Source organism: Micropterus salmoides, unplaced genomic scaffold, assembly GCF_014851395.1.
Source record: "Micropterus salmoides isolate LMB-PRFRI ecotype aquatic unplaced genomic scaffold, ASM1485139v1 Ms_hic_scaffold_3, whole genome shotgun sequence".
Classification (NCBI taxonomy): domain Eukaryota; kingdom Metazoa; phylum Chordata; class Actinopteri; order Centrarchiformes; family Centrarchidae; genus Micropterus; species Micropterus salmoides.
In genome coordinates this window covers 34,347,348-34,367,538 of record NW_024042261.1, presented here as the reverse complement: position 1 = coordinate 34,367,538, position 20,191 = coordinate 34,347,348, and the positions used below count along the sequence as shown (strand labels likewise).

Sequence of the window (20,191 nt, the reverse complement as noted above, 5' to 3'; positions counted from 1 at the left end):
GCAATCACTAATTTCAGGCATTTACATTTGTCAAGTATGACATTTCTGCTTACACATTTATCCAAATACAGCATTAGTCATCTCAAATTAAGCAGGCAAAAGGGGAAAGAATAATTCTTCAAATTTTAAGTTTCAAATGTAAACATTTTCATTTACAATTTTGTTTTTTCACATATTCCTACCATTAATCTCCATTAAGCAACAGTGCTTATGTGTTCAGTTTCAGCCAAACACGTCAAATAGTGTCCTGTGATACTACGCTGTCTATACGTCATTTTTGAATTTGAATAAGAAATTGAATAAGTCCTGGAATACCCTCTACTGCTCTGATCCATAAATCTTGGATGGCAAAGCGAGGTCATGCATATTTCATCCGTGCCACTTCTGAACTGGTGACCAGCTGACACTGGTCCCCATGAACACCCCAAATCAATAAATCAGCAGGTGTGCTGTGACTCTGTAGGCTGTACATCTTGATGAGATAGCTCAAATTCTTCCTGACATCATGGATTACTTTCTCTCTCACTACACATACGCCAAAGACTGTATTTCCGTCACACACACACACACACACACACACACACACACACAAACTTGCCTATATGTCCGTGTGTGAAGTTAGCTCAGGGACTTTCGCTCACCTCCCTCAAACTCTGTCTGACAGTTCCCAGAGTTTTCCTTCAGGCTCTCTTCCTCGTTGATGATGATGTTCTCAATGTCCTTCATGGTCAAGTGGTCGCGGAAGGCATAGAACAAGATGTGTTTCAGCTCCTCCAGGGTGATCCTCTGCATGTCAAACTGCAGGAGAAGAGAGATGAGAGATTTTAAAAAAAGAGAGACCATTTCCTTTCACATAAATAAATTGTGTGTACTTCTGCAGTATGCCTGGCAGGATAGCGTTTGAACTGAACAAGTACTAACTCATGTGTGCTAATGTGACACAACTCTTCTACAGTTTTATGACAAGTGTGCAAGCTTCAATAAAACAACACAAATAAAAACTCCACCACACTGCCACCCTAAACTGTGCAGCACAAAAATCTCTCCTTGAGTTTTTGCTGCCAAGAAACTACAATAAATAATGTGTATTGTAAGTACAGAAAAAAGCTCAAATGCATAAATCCTCATGCATGTTCTTGTAATTCTTTACCATACAGATGCAATGCATTCACTTTAATCAGAATGTTGCACAAAGTTGATGCGTTGATTAAATTGAATGTGCTGGATTACAGCCTGAAAGTGATTGATTTATTGTTCAGTTTGAACCTTTACACAATTCAATCCAAAAGAAGGTACACACACACACACACACACACACACACACAAAGAAATACACATCACAACTTGCAAGCTGATGTTTGAAGGTCTCACATAGAGCAAAGACCAACTACAAAGTTTTGCTTCAGAAGTTGAGAATATTATGGCCTCCAGCCTGCTTGAAAACAGCACTTCATCTAATGCTAGAGAGCAGTAATAAAAAGTGTTTTTCTCTGTATCCAGGCTGCTTAAAAACAGAAGTAAAAGGCTTCACTGGCAGGAAATGTGTGAATGTGATATAAACCTGACTGAGAATGAATTAAATATCACAAAGCCCAGAAGCAGTTGAAAGGACTTAATTTCTCTGAATCACTCTGAATCTTACATACTGACTCAATAAACACAACTCATTGTATCAGGATAAAATGCTCTTTTCTGTACACACCTGGTGACTAGCTCATCACAAATACTTGTTACTTCGCAATGACACAAGGGAATTAGTATAAGGGAAATACACGACAAGGACCTGTTGTTAAAGCTGACTTCTCACAGTGGGGGAATTGCAGGTCTCTGAATGGCCAGGTAGGCTTTGGAGACACATGGACTGCTAATTTGGGAAGTCTAAATTTATTCATTAACTACACTCAACAAAGCAACAGAGTGGCTGCGAGGGTAAAACACTCTCTCTGTGCTGTGCTCCCACAGTCTTAAATACTTGTTGCAGTTTATGCCTGTTCATGCTGGGATGGGCACTACACCACTGGCTAACAGTTTCAGTAGAAGTTAGTGAGGAATTCTGGACACTTTAGTGAGTGCAAACGCACTTTGTTGAAAATGTGCTTCACAGACATACAGGAATCACATTATTGTCATAAAAATAGGAATATAATTATTTTAATACATAGTTACAGACAAATATGACTTGCAGCGAAATGCCCACATCACTGGACAGACTCAGAGGGCTTGCAAAAATACATCTACTGGAATATGGGAACATGCTGACCCTAAAACTCAAATTTCAATCACTCTTATGGCTTGATCCCAGTTTTAAGGACATTCTGGGACATGATGTCATAGCAGAGCAATCCTGTTACAAATGAAATGTATGTTTATTTTCCTGTGACCTTGTATTTTTCAGCCTGGACATCCGGATAAAGTATCTTCCAAATCTGTGACAAGAAGTCAAATCTTTCAACGCTGCTTAAAAAAAAAAGATGAAAAATGACAGGCCAAGCTGAATGAATTTGCAGAGGACAAATGTAAAGCACCTCAATGCTGTCAATTCCTCACGGTAAAAATCCCCTTTGCAACACATTTTGATCTCGATTACAAAATCCCACATTGTGTTTAAAGCATTCAGCAATATTGTGATGAATGATGCACATCACACAGAGAGAAGGATAACATTCACTGGACTTCCTGGAAAGCCCACTGGGTAGAAAATTACATTAATCACTGCATAAATCACACTTGGCATGAATCACACTTACCATCAATACCATCTATTATCTCTTCACCTCAGAGCGAGCTAATGAACACTCAAACCAATCACACTTCAAATGTTAATCAGCCTCAATCAAGATTAATTATCAAAGTTAATTAATAGTTGGGGGTAAACTTTTCATCTTTTGTTTGCCAGGTCATTAATCACAAAAGAAAGTAAATGTGAATGTTGGCAAGCCAAAGGTAATACATAATAAAAGGTACAAAATAATATAGTAATACATCACATATGCTTTAGTGAAATGTAAGTGAAGAGCAGAAGACATTAGTCCATATGTTAGTTGTATAAATGTGCATATGGCTGGGAGAATACCACTACTGTAGGTTGTTGCAGAAAAAAAAGTTAGGAGCATTCACACAACATATGTATAATCAAACTCGATTCACAAACAATATCACTGCAACAAATGTTACTACTAAAGGCAATATTGCAACAACTACTGCTGCTACTACACTTTACGCTACTGATTCTGCCACTGTTACTACATGTATTATATGCATTCTATTGGCTTTTTATCTATTTACAGTGAATGAGATTCAATTCAATTGCAGCAGTCAAGAAAAAAAAAAGCTGTACTGCTGAATCAAGGTCGAGGTTATCAACGGCTGTACTATAAATTAATGTAATTATTATTAGTATTGAGAAGGAGCATGACTGACTCCTTGTTTTTCATTTCAGAAACGGATGAGATGTCCCACGGACTAAAGAGCTCTATTTTTTTCTTGTCTCATCTCCCTCTGGGGAACAGGGAAAGAATGAAATGCATCCTAAACAGACAGATCCACCTGGAGCGGTCCTCCAGCATCTGCCACGTAAAGTTACAGCCAACTCCTGTTTCACTTGTTCCCAAGGGAGACAGGTCAGCGGCCTAATTGTGTTGACTCGACCTTCGTGAGACCTTGCTGCTCCTAATGACTCCATCGCTGGCGGACATCAAAAGACTGCTGGCTTCATTTACTTGGGAAAAGAAGGATGAGCTGGAGGATACATTGATTCAATGAGCAGCACTCCAGTGGCAGATAAGAAAAAGCCACGTTATTTCTATTTCCACACCCCAGCGAGTTGCTCAGACTACATTCACATTCAAGCATGGAGCGACCTTTATGGGAGAATGTGCTGAAAAAACAGGGAGTAGAAAAGAATGACACCTGTGGACCTTAAGTGACTTTTAGAAAAAAGATCTTTAGTAGGACACCTAGTGCTGTGTGGCCTGTTTTTTTATACTGAACCCCAGGTACTGAGAGGAAAACTTCAGTAGTCTTCTTTGTCACACAATCTTCACAGAAGTTCAGTCTAAAGTGTAATCACATGCCTCAGGCACAGGGGCATTTCGTAGAGACTGTGGAAAAGTTGGAAATGTCACGTACCGTTAAGACCTGCTGTGGTTAAAGCTCACAGGGAGCCTTGTAATGTAATGGCACAGAATCCCAGACAGAGTGATGTAAGTGATGACAGAGATTTGCATGGTTACTAAACTCTATCTCTCTCTGAACTGATTTACTCGTTAACAAGTATTAAAAAGATTTGCCACAACATCAACAAGATGCAGAAGACTCTATGATATCAGAGATGCCGGTGGTTTGATTTACCGTTTTTGATGAAACTGTTTAATGTTTACTGGGACTGAATTCTAAAGAACTGCAATGGGTTTGGGTTCCCACAGCCTTAACAAACTTTATGGGCTAGGAATATATTTAGCTGAATATGAGCAGTCAGCATCATCAACATGGGACTAGCACAGGACTTCTCATGTACAGTGCTAAAATATACGACTATGTTCCCAACTTTTCTCTTTTCCCCAACACAGAATCATAGTGAATATAATGAAATAAGTCACATACAGTTTTTAGATTATTAAATACTTCTGATAAACAGGAAAAATACTTCGTCAAAGTGAAAACAAATCTCAACAAATGGGTCTTGGTGGCAACAGAGATTCAGCTGGTAACAGTTGGCAGAAATGATGAGTGGCCCACTTCATGGAATGATAAAGTGATTGTAACGGCTTTTTTCACTTGACAAAGCTGACAAATTAAAAATCAAATTCGATTGCAATATGACTTAAAACCTTTGTTTAAAAAAAAAACAGTTCTTCACACTGTATTAGCGGAATTCACCACGATTGACACCATGTCACTAAGAACACAAATGCTCAATGACAGATGGACTGGTTTCATTTTACCATCTGTGCTTCATACTGTGTTGCTATACTGTACTATCTTACTGTATTATGTACTTTGTAAGGCTCTTTATCAGGAGAGTGTGGGGGACTGTGATATCAGACAAATTTCCTTAAGAACTTATTGCAAACACATTAACAACTAAAAAAATCTCTTCACCTAGGTATCAGCAAAATTCAATAAAAATATAATTGCCATAAGTATAATTAAGCTCAATCTAAGGTGATACATCGAGAATTACTTTCTCACTCTGGGAGGAATACAATTCTTGGATTAAATCCTGACCTTTTTTGATTTTGCTCAATCGATTGCGTGCCTGTTGTTCACACTGTATAGTGGATAAGATGTTGAAGATGAGGAAGGGGAGTCACCCGGAAAAGAAAGCTTTGTTCTTCTCTACAGTCGTAACTGAGGCGCGTTCAGCTGCTCACACACACAGGCGGTGAGAAGGTGCCAAGAGCCAGCATCCATCCATCTGCTGTGTTCAGCCCTTTGCACTGCAGCCAAATTATACAGCTACGGATAATGTTCTGCACACACTGTAGAATCCAATTATATGAATTTGCTAATCTAAATTTCAACGCGATGGGCTGGCAAGTATTTTGTTTTTAAACGGCAGAAATATTAATGCATTTGAAACATGCTGCAGCTGGGGACAAGCTCGTCCTCGAAGGTCAGTGGATTTGAATGATGAACAATGTACTGTAGCCACAGACACACAGCTACAGACTTCCATGACCTCTGCTCTTTTCAACAAGTCCCTAATAAGCTCTTTGTTAAATATCAGCCACTTCTTCCATTGTCAATGTGAGTTGATTTTGCAAAAGTGTGAAGTGGTGTTTGGCAGGGATTGGTTGCACTTTCAAAAATATCACAACAGTGCTCCCACTGTTGTGATATTTTTGCGAGGAATCCTGACAACAACACAAACTCATAATATAATCTGTTGAAGTGTGTTTAAATGGACGGGAAATACAGCTCTGAAGTAGAGGAGAGGATTTTATACAATTTTGACAGCCAACGGAGACAGAGCAACGAGTGTGTTACAGACAGAAACCTTGTATTTTCACGAGGTAAACAAAGGTTTGTATGTTATAAATACAAACCTACACTGAACAGAAACACCTGGCAAGACCTCTGAAGTTGTTTGACAAGAGTCACATCCTGTGAGATAAGTTGGTCTTCTACCAATAAAACACATGAAGCCTCAACGCTACACACCAACAACATTGGTGATATATGGTCACAATTATATCACCATGATTGCACTGCATTGCCATAACATGAAAAAAAAAATGTGCGGTAGGAAAAGATAATGTTAAAGAAACAAAAATTCTTATCTAAGATCCCTATCTCATTAAGTTGATTTGTCATCCAGCAGAGGACAGGTCTCTTCCCTCCGAACAAAATTGCATCCTCTTGCACTTTGGGAAGTTGGAGCTGTCAATTTCAAGATTTCAACATTTCCTTTAGTTTTTGTGCAGACTTTGCATTACCACCCAATAGTGAGAGGGAAAAAAAATGAATATTTGTACATGAACTTCAACGGGAGGTTGCATCCATCATCACAGACAGAGACAATGAAAGTTAACAAGTTGAAGTTTTGACAGCTATAAGCCAGTAAGCACTGACCCCATCAGCTGCTGTATGGGAGAGATGTCGTAAAGGAATGACTTGTCATTACTTGATTCCATCTAACAATCTCTGAGCTATCACTTTTAAGGACATCCTTCTTGCAAACCTTTCTACTGTTTATGTCTGGTAATATTTATTGCAGGGACATTTATTACTTACAAAGCAGTTTTAACACATTCTTGCATTATTCACAATACAGTCTCTGCTCCAGAGTTTTCCCATGACACTTCTCAGTCTCAAGAATATACGCTTTCTCCAAGTTTTACATTCTTATCTTAGTTTTTTGATGGGTTCATAGTTAAATTTAAAGAGGTGGTATTATGCTCATTTTCAGGTTCAAAATCTTAGTTAGGGGTTGTACCAGAACAGGTTTACATGGTTTAATTTTCAAAAACACTATATTTTTTCTCATACATTGCTGCAGCTCCTCTTTTCACCCTATGTTTTGTACGCTCCGCTCTTGACCTTCAGAGTGATGCATCTTTCTTGTACAAAATCTTTGTTGGTAGTTGCACATGCGCAGTTCCCAGGTAAGGACTACTAGCCAATCAGAAGCAGAGAAGGGCGGGTCGTAAGAAACAAGATAGTGTGATCCAAATTTTAGCAGCTTCAGACTGCGACCGTAACCTAGCAGATGGTATAAGTTACCAGTCCACAACCACACAACATCATTGTTCCACATCTTACAATAAACCACTACAAAAATCATCACATTTCAACTCGATTTTACATAAAAATTGGCCAAACAATTTGAACGTTTGCTCAGTAGCTTTCACATCAGGTGTAACATTAGCATTATAGCTATAACTTTAGCTGTGTTAGCCAACGTTTACAACAACTCCGCACTTGAACAGTCTGTGAAGTTACATTGTCGTGTTTATTTTAAATATAATTCACAACCAATTACATTATACAGGTTGTGATTGTGAATTTCCAGGCCCAAACAGAGTTGCATCGTCTTTTAGGACTAAACGTTGAACTGCTGCCGGTGTTCTGGTGATCTATGCTGCCTTGCTGAAAAATGCTACCATAGCGCAAACCGATAGACTCTACTCTACTCGGCCCTGCTCCGTTTTCCATTGCAGATAGTACCCAGAGATAGTACGTAGCTTGTTGTCATAGTGACGCCACACACAACTGCCCGATGTAGTGTTCAATGCGACACACACACCAGCGATCCACACAGCTTTCTCTTTTTTAAGTTAAAACGTTTCAACATTACTGAGAATGTAAAGACAGATAAGCGGTATGAAAACCTTCCAGCTGTGTTTTCCTCTGCCGGGTTGGCGTAGGCTTCCCCCACAGCCACTTGCGAACTCCGAAAATATTCACGCACATTTTTGTTCCGCCATCACTTCTCGTAAAACTGTCAATATTCTAAATCTACACAGCTGATTTCTCACCTCAAAACTTCTCAGAAGTGGATTTTGTGATGAAATTACATATGAAAACTGTAAAATATAAAACTTTCTGTTGCTGGCCTCTGTCTGGTGCACGCAATGATGATGCAGTGAATAGTGACGATTCTTTCAGACCAATCAGCAGCCTGTCGTGTTTTCACGTTACATTTTAGTATCCCTCAGCTCGCTTGGAACCTCGATGGAGGTGAGGTGATTCGATAAAAAGTACCTGGAAGCAGGTACAACTTTTCTACAATTTGGAAAACCAAACTAAGGCGAGTCGAGCCAAAGGGCCTCCACTCAGACTAGCTTGGTTTGAGGGCGTGCCTGACTCCACTAGCCGCTTGCCAAGCTTAATGACGCATTTTCATTGTGACGTCACAAGTAAAGGAAGTGAAGGGCTGGACTACAAATGAGCTGTTTTCAAGCGGTTCAGAGCAGAGCTTTCTGTGGGAGAGGGGAACTCCCTTTTGGCTGGACTTTAGGCTTTTTCAATTTCAAACCTGTTACATGCACAAAAAAAGATCTCAATGAAGGAGAGGCAATAATAAGCATAATACCACCTCTTTAAAGCTTTTTTAGCCTTAATGTATTCCATCTGTAGGCATAGTCTGTTCTATACCTACATAGTGTACACATTTGTTCCACCACATTATCACAGTGAAGCTCTTGATATTTATCTGCTTCGATGTCACAGAAAATTAAATAAATAAGTGATAAAATGTAAGCAAGGGTGTAGCAGCTGACAATTCAATGAATGCACAGAGTACACTGTTACTGTAGCTTTCATTGGCCTTATTATCTGTGGCATGTCTTGCCTAAGCTTAGTATATTCGTTATGTCCTCTCATGCTTAATGCCCGGGTCCTACATGCAGACATTCTTTTCCTTGTTAAAATGAATGCTCAGCATCTTTATCGATCTCTGCCCCCCTCTCCCAAAGGCCCCAAGGCTTCAGGATAAATTTATGTCTTCATTAATACTCTGTTACCCACACGTCAAAGGACAAAAGATTAATTGAGAAAAAAATAAAACTTAACATGCGCCATGAGAGTCACAACAGGCAGAAAAATTAATTGGGGCTTCTATCTCAAACCAGTCATCAAAGTGTTGGATGTGACAGAAACATTGGCCACATGGGGCACTGATGAAAATGGATCCTTTGATTCTTATGGACATACCATTACACAATCAGGCCCTGAGGAAAATAGCCAGACCTCTCTGTTGAGGTCTCTAACCTCTGCACTCCAGTGAACACTTTAACATAGTCAATACCGTGTGATCAACAAATGGTAGGCAAAAACAATTTATCATGCAGTCACACACAACATACTCTTAAGGATCTTTAATGCTTCTTCAGACACAAGCACACAACAGAAAACTCTGATCAAAGAGGCTCAGATAAATGCTCACATTAGGAATTTAACGGTCTGTGAATACTTCAGGGAAATCTATTTGAATCTCAGTACAGAAGGCAATACTCTCCCTTCAAGAGGTTCACTCACTTTACATTCACTTTTCATTTGCTGCAAGCACAATGGCATAATGACAGTACCAGAAGCAAATCAAAAGGTTGGCAGACTTTAGATGGCTTAACTCTGAGGCAATCTGAGGAAAGTCAGGAAAGAAGAGAAACTACCAAAAACCACAGAGCAAGCTATCAATAGCCAATTACTGTAAGTATGATTAATCAAAGAGAAATTACTCTGATTAACCCCTGGAGGCCAGAGGAGCTGCCTGAGGGTCATGGCCCTCATTAGCAGGATTCAGCAGATCTATATACCCTGCCTTGTGTAATTCATTGCCTTTACTGAAATAGAACAAGGAACAGAAGAAATGGAAGGCAAGAGAGATGGTGAACAGAACAATGAGTCGAGGACAACAAGAAAAACACAGTGGGCTCAAGAGGCAGAGGGGAAAAGTTGGACACCAAATTAATTTTAAGCACAATTTTACTTGGAGGTTTAATATTCGATTACAGCTCAATTCAAACTTGAAAATATTCATATCCGCACACTGTTTAATTAAACCCAAAGGGTAGCAGCAGCCTTTGGCAATGGAACCTACACTAAAGCCTGGGACAGATTATATACTGTATTTCATATCTCAAAGTGGTCAAAAGTTTTGTGTTTTCAATTTGACCAAAATCTAATTAAAGCCCAATCCAACCCAAGAGCACAAGATCCGGTTGGCTTGCAGAACAGGATCGAGGCATCAAACACCAGGCTCTGACAGTAAGCTTCTTCACTTTCATACTTGTTTTCCTTTTGAACGTTCACCGACACAACCCTGGAGAGAAGAGATGTTGGACTTTGCATGTTTTGCCATTTTTTTCCTTTTCTTTTTTTACCAAAGGCCTAAAAAACAACATCCAAATAAAAGGCAGAGAGGTGCGTCGGCCCACCTGTTACTTATATATCTGAAAGCAAAATCATCTTCAGAGAAATGTCACATTAGGTGCTCTGTTTCAGTATTTCGAGGATTCAAAGCCTGCACTTTAAAAGCCATGGGAAATGTTAATTCATGCAGTATTATGAGATCAGCTTGTAGAAAAACACCTGGGCCCGCATTTATCAAGCTTCTCAGAATTACTCAAAAGATCACTGCAAAGAACTGACTTAAGAGTAAAAAGATTCTTGGCTCAAAGCTGCGCTTAAAAGTTATCAAGCATCATAGTCCTAGTTTGAGTGAAGTGTAAAACTAAATCTTAAGTGTCAGTCTTACTGCTGATTTACGACACTTTGCTGTGCCGTAAACAGGATTTTGGAAGACGATGTAGCCAAGGACCAATCAGTGAATAGATTTCCTTATTTAAGAAAATTCTCAGATAAATTCACATTGAAAGGTGAAATTCCTAAGAGGAGTTTATATTCAACACACTTTTAACAATAAAGAATTTTCAAGATATTAAATTATGATATAGGCCTATATATTAATAAATGAAAGATAAACAAAGTTTATCTTTATATGAGCGCCACCAAATGTGCCTCCTGTATTGCCGGCTATTTGCATGAACTGTGTTTGCTTCCGTCGGATTACGGGGGTGTTGTTGGGAAGTCGATGAAAGGCGTGACAGTGCTATAATTGTTTCCATGACTATTCAGCTTATTGATGGTTGTGACGTGCCAAAATCATCAGCATTGCTGTGTTTGACCTTTGGCAAATAAACGAAGCGTCATCACCACCTTCAATTTAACTGAAAACGCATTAAAGTCAGTGGCGAGATGACGTCCCTCACCAACTCGCAGACAAAGATTATGCCTGTGCTGTCGACCCCGCCCTATTAACTGCGCATCGTCAAATAATTCAGAAACACAACACTTCCTCTCCTGAAAGATTTGCGCATGTCTCTGTGTGCAGCTCCTAACCACTTGAGAGACCCCTCGAGCTGTCTTAAATAATTGGGAGAGTAAGAGTGAGTCTTAGCTTTGAGAAATTTCATAACTTTCTTTTATTCCTAAGCTTAAAAATAGTGGTAAATTTCATGAATTCTCAGCACTTAAGACTAAAATGGCACTTTGAGAAGCTTGATAAATACCGGCCCTTAACTCCAAACATCTCATCATCAAGGAAAGCTAACAAACTAAAACGCTGATGTATGATGAGTAAATCTATCCTGTGAAATGGTGAACAATGACAAAAGATCCTGTCTCTTCAGTTGCATTATTTTCTCCATTCATCTAAATAGGATTCAACACTGTAACTGTCTCAAAGACATGTTTAATTGAAATGTCTACTTTGTATATTTTATATTTATATACATTTAAAAATAGGAAAAACATGTGAAGATGTTAAAAGGGGTAACATTAAAAGGGGTAACATTCACAAAAATGTCTTTAATTTAAATACAGTTAAAAATGTTGTGCTTTTATGTAAGGTTTATTTCAACGAACAACAGAGAATAATGGGAAATGGGTCACATGAACAGAGTTAAGATAAGAGCATAACCATGGCATTATGGGTAAGAGACAATGTGGAGGCAGAGCAGAGCATGCAGAGGAACAAAATAAAGCCCCAAAATAACCGTATTCTGCACTTGGTTCAAGAGGTAATTGCCTTTCATTTGTTTACCTTTGTGTATGGTACTTGTTGGTGTACTTTACGTGGAAAATATTTATGTTTTTTGTTATATTGTATGATTTCATTGCATTTCGCTTGTGTTAATGTGTTTGGGCCTGTTTATCAATGGACACTAGCTTGAAAGGCCTTAAAGTGAATGTGAGATGAATGTTTTAAGCTGTATGTCTTTTATTTTCTTGTAGTTTTCACGGTGTCTGCTGACGAAGGAGAGAGTTGCGATAAAATAAATCTTCAAAAGATATCTGTATGATGCGTGGCCATTATTTCTTGGGACCAGTGTAGCTACAAACACTGTGAGTACTTCGTAGATAAAAATTAAGAAGCTCCCCTCCCCTCCAGGAAACCCACCATGTCAATATAATGCAGTCAGAGATATTTATTTTTATTGACAGATACATCATTAATATTCTGGGCACTCAAGAGCACAAATGATCCTCCAGTGTGTGTGTGTGTGTTTTAAGTTAAGCGACTGAGCAGAGAACGCAGTAATGTGTTGCTGACACTTCTCAGAGCTGCGTTCTGCGTGACAAAGACCTGTAATGAAGTGAATCCCTGAGGTGGCCACGCTGACTCACATGTAATTAAATACGTGGAACATAAGGAACATATAAATGTCACATACTGTACGACAGGAAGAGGTCTTATAAATCACACCAGGAGGTTTCATGTGACAGCAGGAAAAAGGAGGAGACAAAGTCAGATGTGCTTTGACTCCTCAGGAGGCCTGAGGTGCGTGTGTGCTGCTGCTGCTGCTGCTGCTTCAGTTTCTCCACAAGCAGCAAAACTTCAAACAGCACCGTCCATGTTTTCTCAGCACTGGGAGAAAGAGAGCTATCATCCCGACTCAACACACCAGACTCTACTGCTCGGCACTCTTAACTTACTCTTAACACTGACAGCATTTACATCCACACTGTATTCTGGATAATTGCTCAAAAGGTTTTAATCTGGATAAGCCTCTTACTCTGCACTGTATATATCCTGCTTTATTTGTGCCTGTTTATCCACAAATACAGAGTTCCTCTTGCACCCAAAGCTGATGTTTGTCCTGCTGTAACGTGTCAGTTTTAATTATCACCAACAGTATCAGTGTGTCCAGAAGCTAGGCGATATTATCTAATATAATGGATACAGTATATTGGCACGTTAACATATAATGGTAGCAGCTCTGATACTGCCGTATGTTAATGGTGGCTGCAGCATGCTGTTTAAAAGCACTATATCAAAGCCAGGAAATATTTCTGTAAAGTTTATGTGTGTGTTTTTATTGTTAATGGCACAAGCCTAAAATGTCCTTTACTAGTTTTAGTCCATTTAAGCTGCAAATTACACAGCAACAACAACAACACCACACTTTTTTATTGACTGGTGATTCCAAGGCAGATCCAAGGGCAGTTCTGATGTCTGTATGCATCCGGCCTTGAACATACCATCATAGGTATACAGGACCTTGTATAAAAAACAAAACCCAGGACTTGAACTTGCTGCCAGAAATGTTTATGAGCTCTGATAAAGCTTATAAATAGGGCTGGCTCAGATGAGCCCTGAACCATCCCTTAGTTATGCTGCGATAGGCCTAGACTGCCAGGAGACTCTTCCCTCCATGCTTTCTTGTCTCTCTCCTCTCTACTTCTTTTGCTTTCTGCAGGTGTTTCTGCCTCCGGAGCTGTAGAATCTAGATCTGTGCTTGCAGATCCTGCTTCCTGCTTAACATCCGCTGCTACAATTAATATTTCTATTGTTGTTATTATTTGTTATTACTGTCATTTTATTACTCATTTTCATTCATATCTGTACCACTAATGTTTTACATATCTAAGTGGAACTTGTGTTGGGATACTGTCTGGAATTTAAATCTTCTATCCCAAACTAAATAAAAAACATTTAGAAGACTCATCTAGAGGTCATCATGAACACGCTATTCTGTCTTACACTGAAAGTGAAGACCACAGTTGGAAAAGACTCTGATGATCAAAAATTATGCTCTTTTCTGGCACGACTGAGGCAAATGGACTCATTTTCACTTTGATAATCCTCTATAGTTCACCTTCCAACTTCTGATCTGGTGTCTGAGGATGAGCACATTAGGTCTGAAGGTCTGGTCTACTCAAAGTAGATCAGACCGTTTGATGGAGGGTTATTAGTTCTATGGAGGGGAAGGGAGGATGTGTGCATGTGTGTGCGTGGGTGTTGATTAACATCAGTTCTCTGTGCCTCCTTCATTGCTATTCAAGGCCATGCCTGGCAAAGAGAACATGATTTTCTCCCTTCGCTGCCTTCCCAGCAGGCATGTGAACGCCCTTACAGCATGTTTACATCCTCATGGTGGCCGCAAATCCATCAGACCCTGCATCTGCTTGTCAGAGAAGTTGTGGCTGTTTTCAAATTACCTGCCTAGAGCAGGACTACTGACAGTCAACAGTTCTTCAGGGGACATTTTAATTTGGATTTCAGCTATTTAGCATTTCAACTCCATTGTGACCAATGAGAGTGAAAAAAAGATGATAATATTGGATGTTTAATCAAATGCATCATTGAGTATGAAACGGGCATATCCAAATTCTGTCACATCTTTTACTTAGTCAAAGAGAGAAGGAAGTCAGTGTAACCCTGCTGTGATAGTAAGAGATGAAAATTAACATACCAAATTACAGTGAAAGTGACAAGCAACCATTAGACAAAATGAAGTTAGAAATCAAAATTTAAATATAATAATTAAGGTTTATTAAACTATTTTGAGAACACAGGCTCGGTGGGCACACTGCTGATAAGTGATCAGTGACACTGCTGATAATCAAATATAAAGTCTATACTGATAAACTGTTTGTCATGGTTTCCTGAGCAGGGTACAAATGCAACCTGTGTTCATTCTCATTAGTGAATATATGTGCACGGCACAGGACAGGCCTGAGGCTGCTTATAATAGTTATGTGCCATGTCATATTTTGAATTTTAACACTAGCATCCTTTTCAAGTTTTATATTAATTTGTCGTTTCATGATATTAAATGTATTTTGATGTTTTGACATGCTGTATTTACGTCATGATACAGCAGAAACAAGCAAGCCTCAATGTGACAATTATATTGGTGCTGGCTTCAGTGTGGAGGGAGTGACACTGATAGCATATAGCAGTGGTTATTAATGGTCAGTGAAAGAATTAACCACAGTAACATGTGAAAGAAGAGCATAACAGCAAAAGGGAGCAACTCAAAAACTTATCTCAAGCAGAAGCACACATTGAGGAAAAGAAAAAACAGAAATCACATGAGGAGCGAGCAGCAGCTGATGCGAGGTCTATGCAACCAAACACACTCAGCAGGCAATCAGGGTCAGCCTTGCATGGCCAAATGTTCCTGACATGTTATGTTGCCAGGGATATTGTTATGACAAACATCCCACGCAACATTATAATATAATTCTAAGCAATTTTCCCTACCCCTAGATGCTTGAATGCATCACAAAGTCCACAATTTAGCAAATTCAAATACAATACTTTGGTTTATAATATAAAATTATATAATAGAAAACTTTTTTTAGAAAATGACTGTTCATCAAGTTGGAAAATTGTCTTTAGTTCACAGAGACAACATATTACATGGAAATGCAGTGTGTAATAGAGTAAAATCGTATAAAAGAGTTTGAGATGCCCTTTATAAATAAATTACTTGCCATTTTTTGCCTTTCTGGGTATGAGAGCATTATGAAATATTGCATATTTTTGACCTAACAGCCATGGCAAAGAAAAAATATCAGAGATCAAAGAACATGTCTTACTCTCAGTATCAGGCTAACTCTGAAGGGGCCAACACAAATATTAGCCTATTCTCACCTCTCATTGTGGCCATGTATTATTCATCATAGATGAGTTGTTTCAAAGCCATTATGAATCCAAAATTGTGCCCTGGCACAAAGGAGAGAAAAAAGGAAGATTAATGGATTTGATTTAGCTTTGATTCAACATTTATGTTTGATAATACATTTTATAAAGCTTGAAGGAGGCAGAGGTTTCATATTCAAACAGCCATGTGCCTTAACATTGGGAGTGGGGATTAAACAGACCTAAAAGCACAAGCCTAAAACTAGATCATTTCACATGAAAGGTAACTTGAAAGATTTGTCTTAAAATGTCAAAGTTTTTCTAGTAGTAGTTGTACATGGGTTACACAATGTGCTAACTGTTTACTAGCAGTAGCATTTTATATTTTGAATGATGAATAACTCTTCACAAACTATTTACGTGTCAACTGAGGCTGTTAGTTTGCTAAAAGCTGCTAGTTTTCCACTGGATCAGCCAGTTTGTTTAGTTCATCAGATTCAGAAAATCACTTCCTGAATAGATGAAAAGAATGAAAACCTACAGTGTAAAGAACAGCTTCAGGAACTACTGAACATTTACATTTTAGAAGTGGCATCTCACCTTCTAGAGGGCTTACTTTATTTGCTGTCATCATATCAAAAGCCAAATATTTACATTATACATTTCAGTAATCAACAGAAAAGGTCTTAATAATAATAATAATAATTCCATGACAGTTTGAAATAAATGTCTCAAATCACGGAAGGAGCCTGTCACCATTTAACTTATTTGAATGCATCAAAATTATCACAATTGGAGATAACAAACTAACAAACTAAGTGATATCACTTGTTTATTTAGAGGAGTCATTGTGAGCTGAGAGTAGCAAATTTCTGCTCATTAGACTCAGGGTTCCTCACACCTCGCTGGATAGTTCTTCCTCCTGACATCTGCTCTCCAAAACACATTACACCTCAGAGAAACCAACTCAAAACTCTCTGCCTCCCTGGATCTCCTCATTAGCTTTTTGAGGAAGATTCACTAAAATTTTTTGCAATAGGAATTATTTTCACTTTGCTCCAGAAACCTTGTGACACATATTTGTTTAAACTGCCAAACTAGGATCTAGCATCTTTATTATCTAAGAGAACATAATTATTTCAGAAACTAGGCAGCATAATACCTAACTCAATGGTCTATATTGGTCTGTGTATTCAGAAACAAACACACAAATAAAAATGGAAAATGGCCCCTTCATAATGTAAAGAAACCTAAGAGGACTATACACGGTAAAGCACTGACAGAGCTGCTATGTTTCATATAAACCTTTCTAAAAAAATCTTATGTTATGCAATGTATAGAAACCTAAAATTAAGAGAAAACTAATTTTACTTCAAATTTTGTTTAGTATTTGCTCTTTTTTGCATTTAATTTTCAGTTATAGCATTAACTTCATCAGAAAGGTGGACATTTCTTCTCTAAACTTCTGAGCAGAAGCAAAACAAACCACAAATTAACAAAAAAATGATCTGAATAATAAATAATCTTTAAGGGTATTAAGTTTTGTGCGACTGAGACTGATTGATTTACCTGAAAATCAGATATTAACAATCCAACTTTGTTTTTGCATGAGGAAATACATTTTCCATTGAACATTCCTCCTGAGGGCTGTGATGTCACATTCAAAGTGGGCGTTCACTAAAAAAGCACACAGAATGATTATAGTGCAAACTGCTCTAAAATAGCCTCACACCTGCTGTTCTGTCAAAAAGGTACAGATTCCTAATCAGTCATTTCTCCTGGCTGTCAGTTTACCTGTGGAAAACATGATTGGCAGGCAAACACAACAACACACACATTAGACTTTGCTCAAATTGCTTTGGAAAAATAAGAAAAAGGGGATGTGCGCTAATCAAACACAAAGTCCACACATAAAAGCCTTATTCAACTTGATCAAAAAATGTGCGTGTATCGCGGGACTTTTCATAGCGTTGTGTGGAGAGGAACGGGCAGAGTGGAGGGACAGAGCCGAAAAAGCACACAGTTACAAGAAATGTCTGCCAGCCCCCATCCTGTCAGTGTTGTGCATCCTCTGGCTGCTAGGTACAGTGATTTTAGTGGTGATTTTCATGTGTTTACTGTGTTTTATGGGAACATTAGTTTGTGAAAATATGACAACAACTAACACAAACTCAACAACTAAACTCAACAAAGACAACGACTAGTAGGTTAGGGTTTTGAGGAGGGGCTATCAACAGATGGGAGCTAAAAAGGTGCCATAAGCTTTGCAGGTTGTGACAATTGAAGAATGTGTATGACTGTGTCCAAGCCCCTTTATTTAAAAAGCTAAATGTCAGTTGAGAAACTGGCATCTCTACATGTCTGTGATGGATTCTTCCCAGTGAAATATTTACATTTAGCTGACGCTTTTATCTGAAGCGAATTACAATTGCTATAGTTCTCAGAGCTTGCAAGCCTCTGGAGCAACTAGGGGTTAACTGTCTTGCTCAGGGACACATTGGTGGATGTGTCACAGTGGGGAATTGAGACCAGGTCTCTCACACCAAAGGCATGTGTCTTTTCGACTGCACCATCACCACCCGGTATAAACATAAGAGTGTAAAATCATGGGCTTAGAAAGCAGCCTTTGGTTTTCATTGGCTTATACCAAAACATAATGTTTGAGGCTGTAGATAGCTGAAGAAAGTCTTTCGTCAAGTGCCCCTGTAGATGAAATTTTCTTGTCTTGTCATCTGATTGTCAATGTTATTTTTATTTTATTTACATTTTAGAAAACAAACAACAAACCTGGCAAACTCCACTTCAGCATCTGCCTTTAAATATTTTGTAGAACATTTTTAATTTTTAATGACAACACGCAGAATACAGTTCTCAAGGTGAAGACAACCTTCATGAGAGTAGACATAAACTGAAAATTAAACCACCAGTCAATAAAAATCAATACACTGCTAAGAGGGTACAGACTACTTCAACGAGCCTCACCCACAAACACACAGAAACACAGGTCTCCACAGAACACTGCACATCTAAAAGCCCATTTTTCAAACCATTATACCAGTGCAAATCAGACCTGCAGTGCTCAAACAAAAGAAAAATGGTGCATTAATGTGATGTCAAAGGTATAACAATGCTTGTGATTTTAAGAATTTAAAATATAAATGTTTTTTGGTTAATGCCATCATCAATGCTTAATTTTTCAGGATTTGTCAACATTTGATAAACTTTAAACTTCATGTATATTCTATGAGCATCAATTTGCATTTGTGGAGGAATGTATTAGCCTGTTTTCAAGATATTATTCTTTATAAAAGGTCCCATTTTGTAGAAAGTGAGATTTCCATGTCTTTTGTGATTATAAGGTAAGTCTAGGTTGGCATTGCCAGAGCAATACACATTTGCAGAATGAACCACTCTCTTAATTTTTGATTTCCAAAGGGTGTTATCAACAGGTGCAGACCAATTAGATAGACAACAACCAATCAGAGGAAGAAACACGTGATGTAGTGTAAAAGCCCTGAAAAGGGGAGGAGTTGAATGAAAGATGCACGGACACAAACTTTCCTCAGATCATGTGTGTACCGTAACTAAGCTCAACAGTTTTACATTCCCCCTGCTGGAGCCCTCTAGTAACTACAACACTCTTGTTCACACTGCTGCTGCTGCTGAAGAAATCAGAAAAGTACTGTACTGTAACTGCTGCAACTAACAATAACAAATACACTGGATTTAGTTCTTATTAGTTTTGACATTTGTTGACATCTCATCCATTGCCATGTCCTTGTTTCTGATCATTTTTACGTTTCTTTTAACACCACTCTTACTACATTACAATGAAGCAATTGACAGATTTTCCAAAACTGGTGAATACCTTTTCCTCCCACCACCAATTGCTTAGTTGATAACCTTGTTGACGAATATTTTTTTAGATACAGTTGTTCCTGCACAAATAAAAAAAGGCAGTTCATTCATGAATCACCATAGGGAACTGCCGCAATTTTTCAGCTGAAAAGAAATTGTTGAAAAGCTGAGAGAACATGGAAGGAAAGACAAGCGCATATTCACTTTGACATTTAAAAGGAATGTGTGAGACATTTCTCAAAGACTATGTCAGAAAAAGTACTTTTCTTAATTGACAACCAAGCTGATTAAATCCTGCTTCCATAGCCTCCCCCAAGTATCAAGAATAGTAAACCTCCTGATTTAAATATTCTCATTTTAATAAGGTCAGAAGATGCCATCTGTGAAGTCTGAAGTCTTCCAATTGTGTTTAGACCCCATCCCAACCAAGCTGTTTAAATCCTGCATCCATAACCGCTT

At 38.5% G+C, this 20,191-nt stretch overlaps 1 protein-coding gene across 1 annotated transcript in view; it reads right to left on the bottom strand.

Moving 5' to 3' along the window:
* Positions 1-20,191, bottom strand: part of caln1 (calneuron 1) — a 62,298-nt gene that overhangs the window by 6,252 nt on the left and 35,855 nt on the right. Inside the window, exon 5 of the mRNA XM_038692296.1 lies at positions 642-798. Within this exon, the coding sequence (XP_038548224.1) occupies positions 642-798 (157 nt within the window). The remainder of the gene's footprint in view (positions 1-641; positions 799-20,191) is intronic.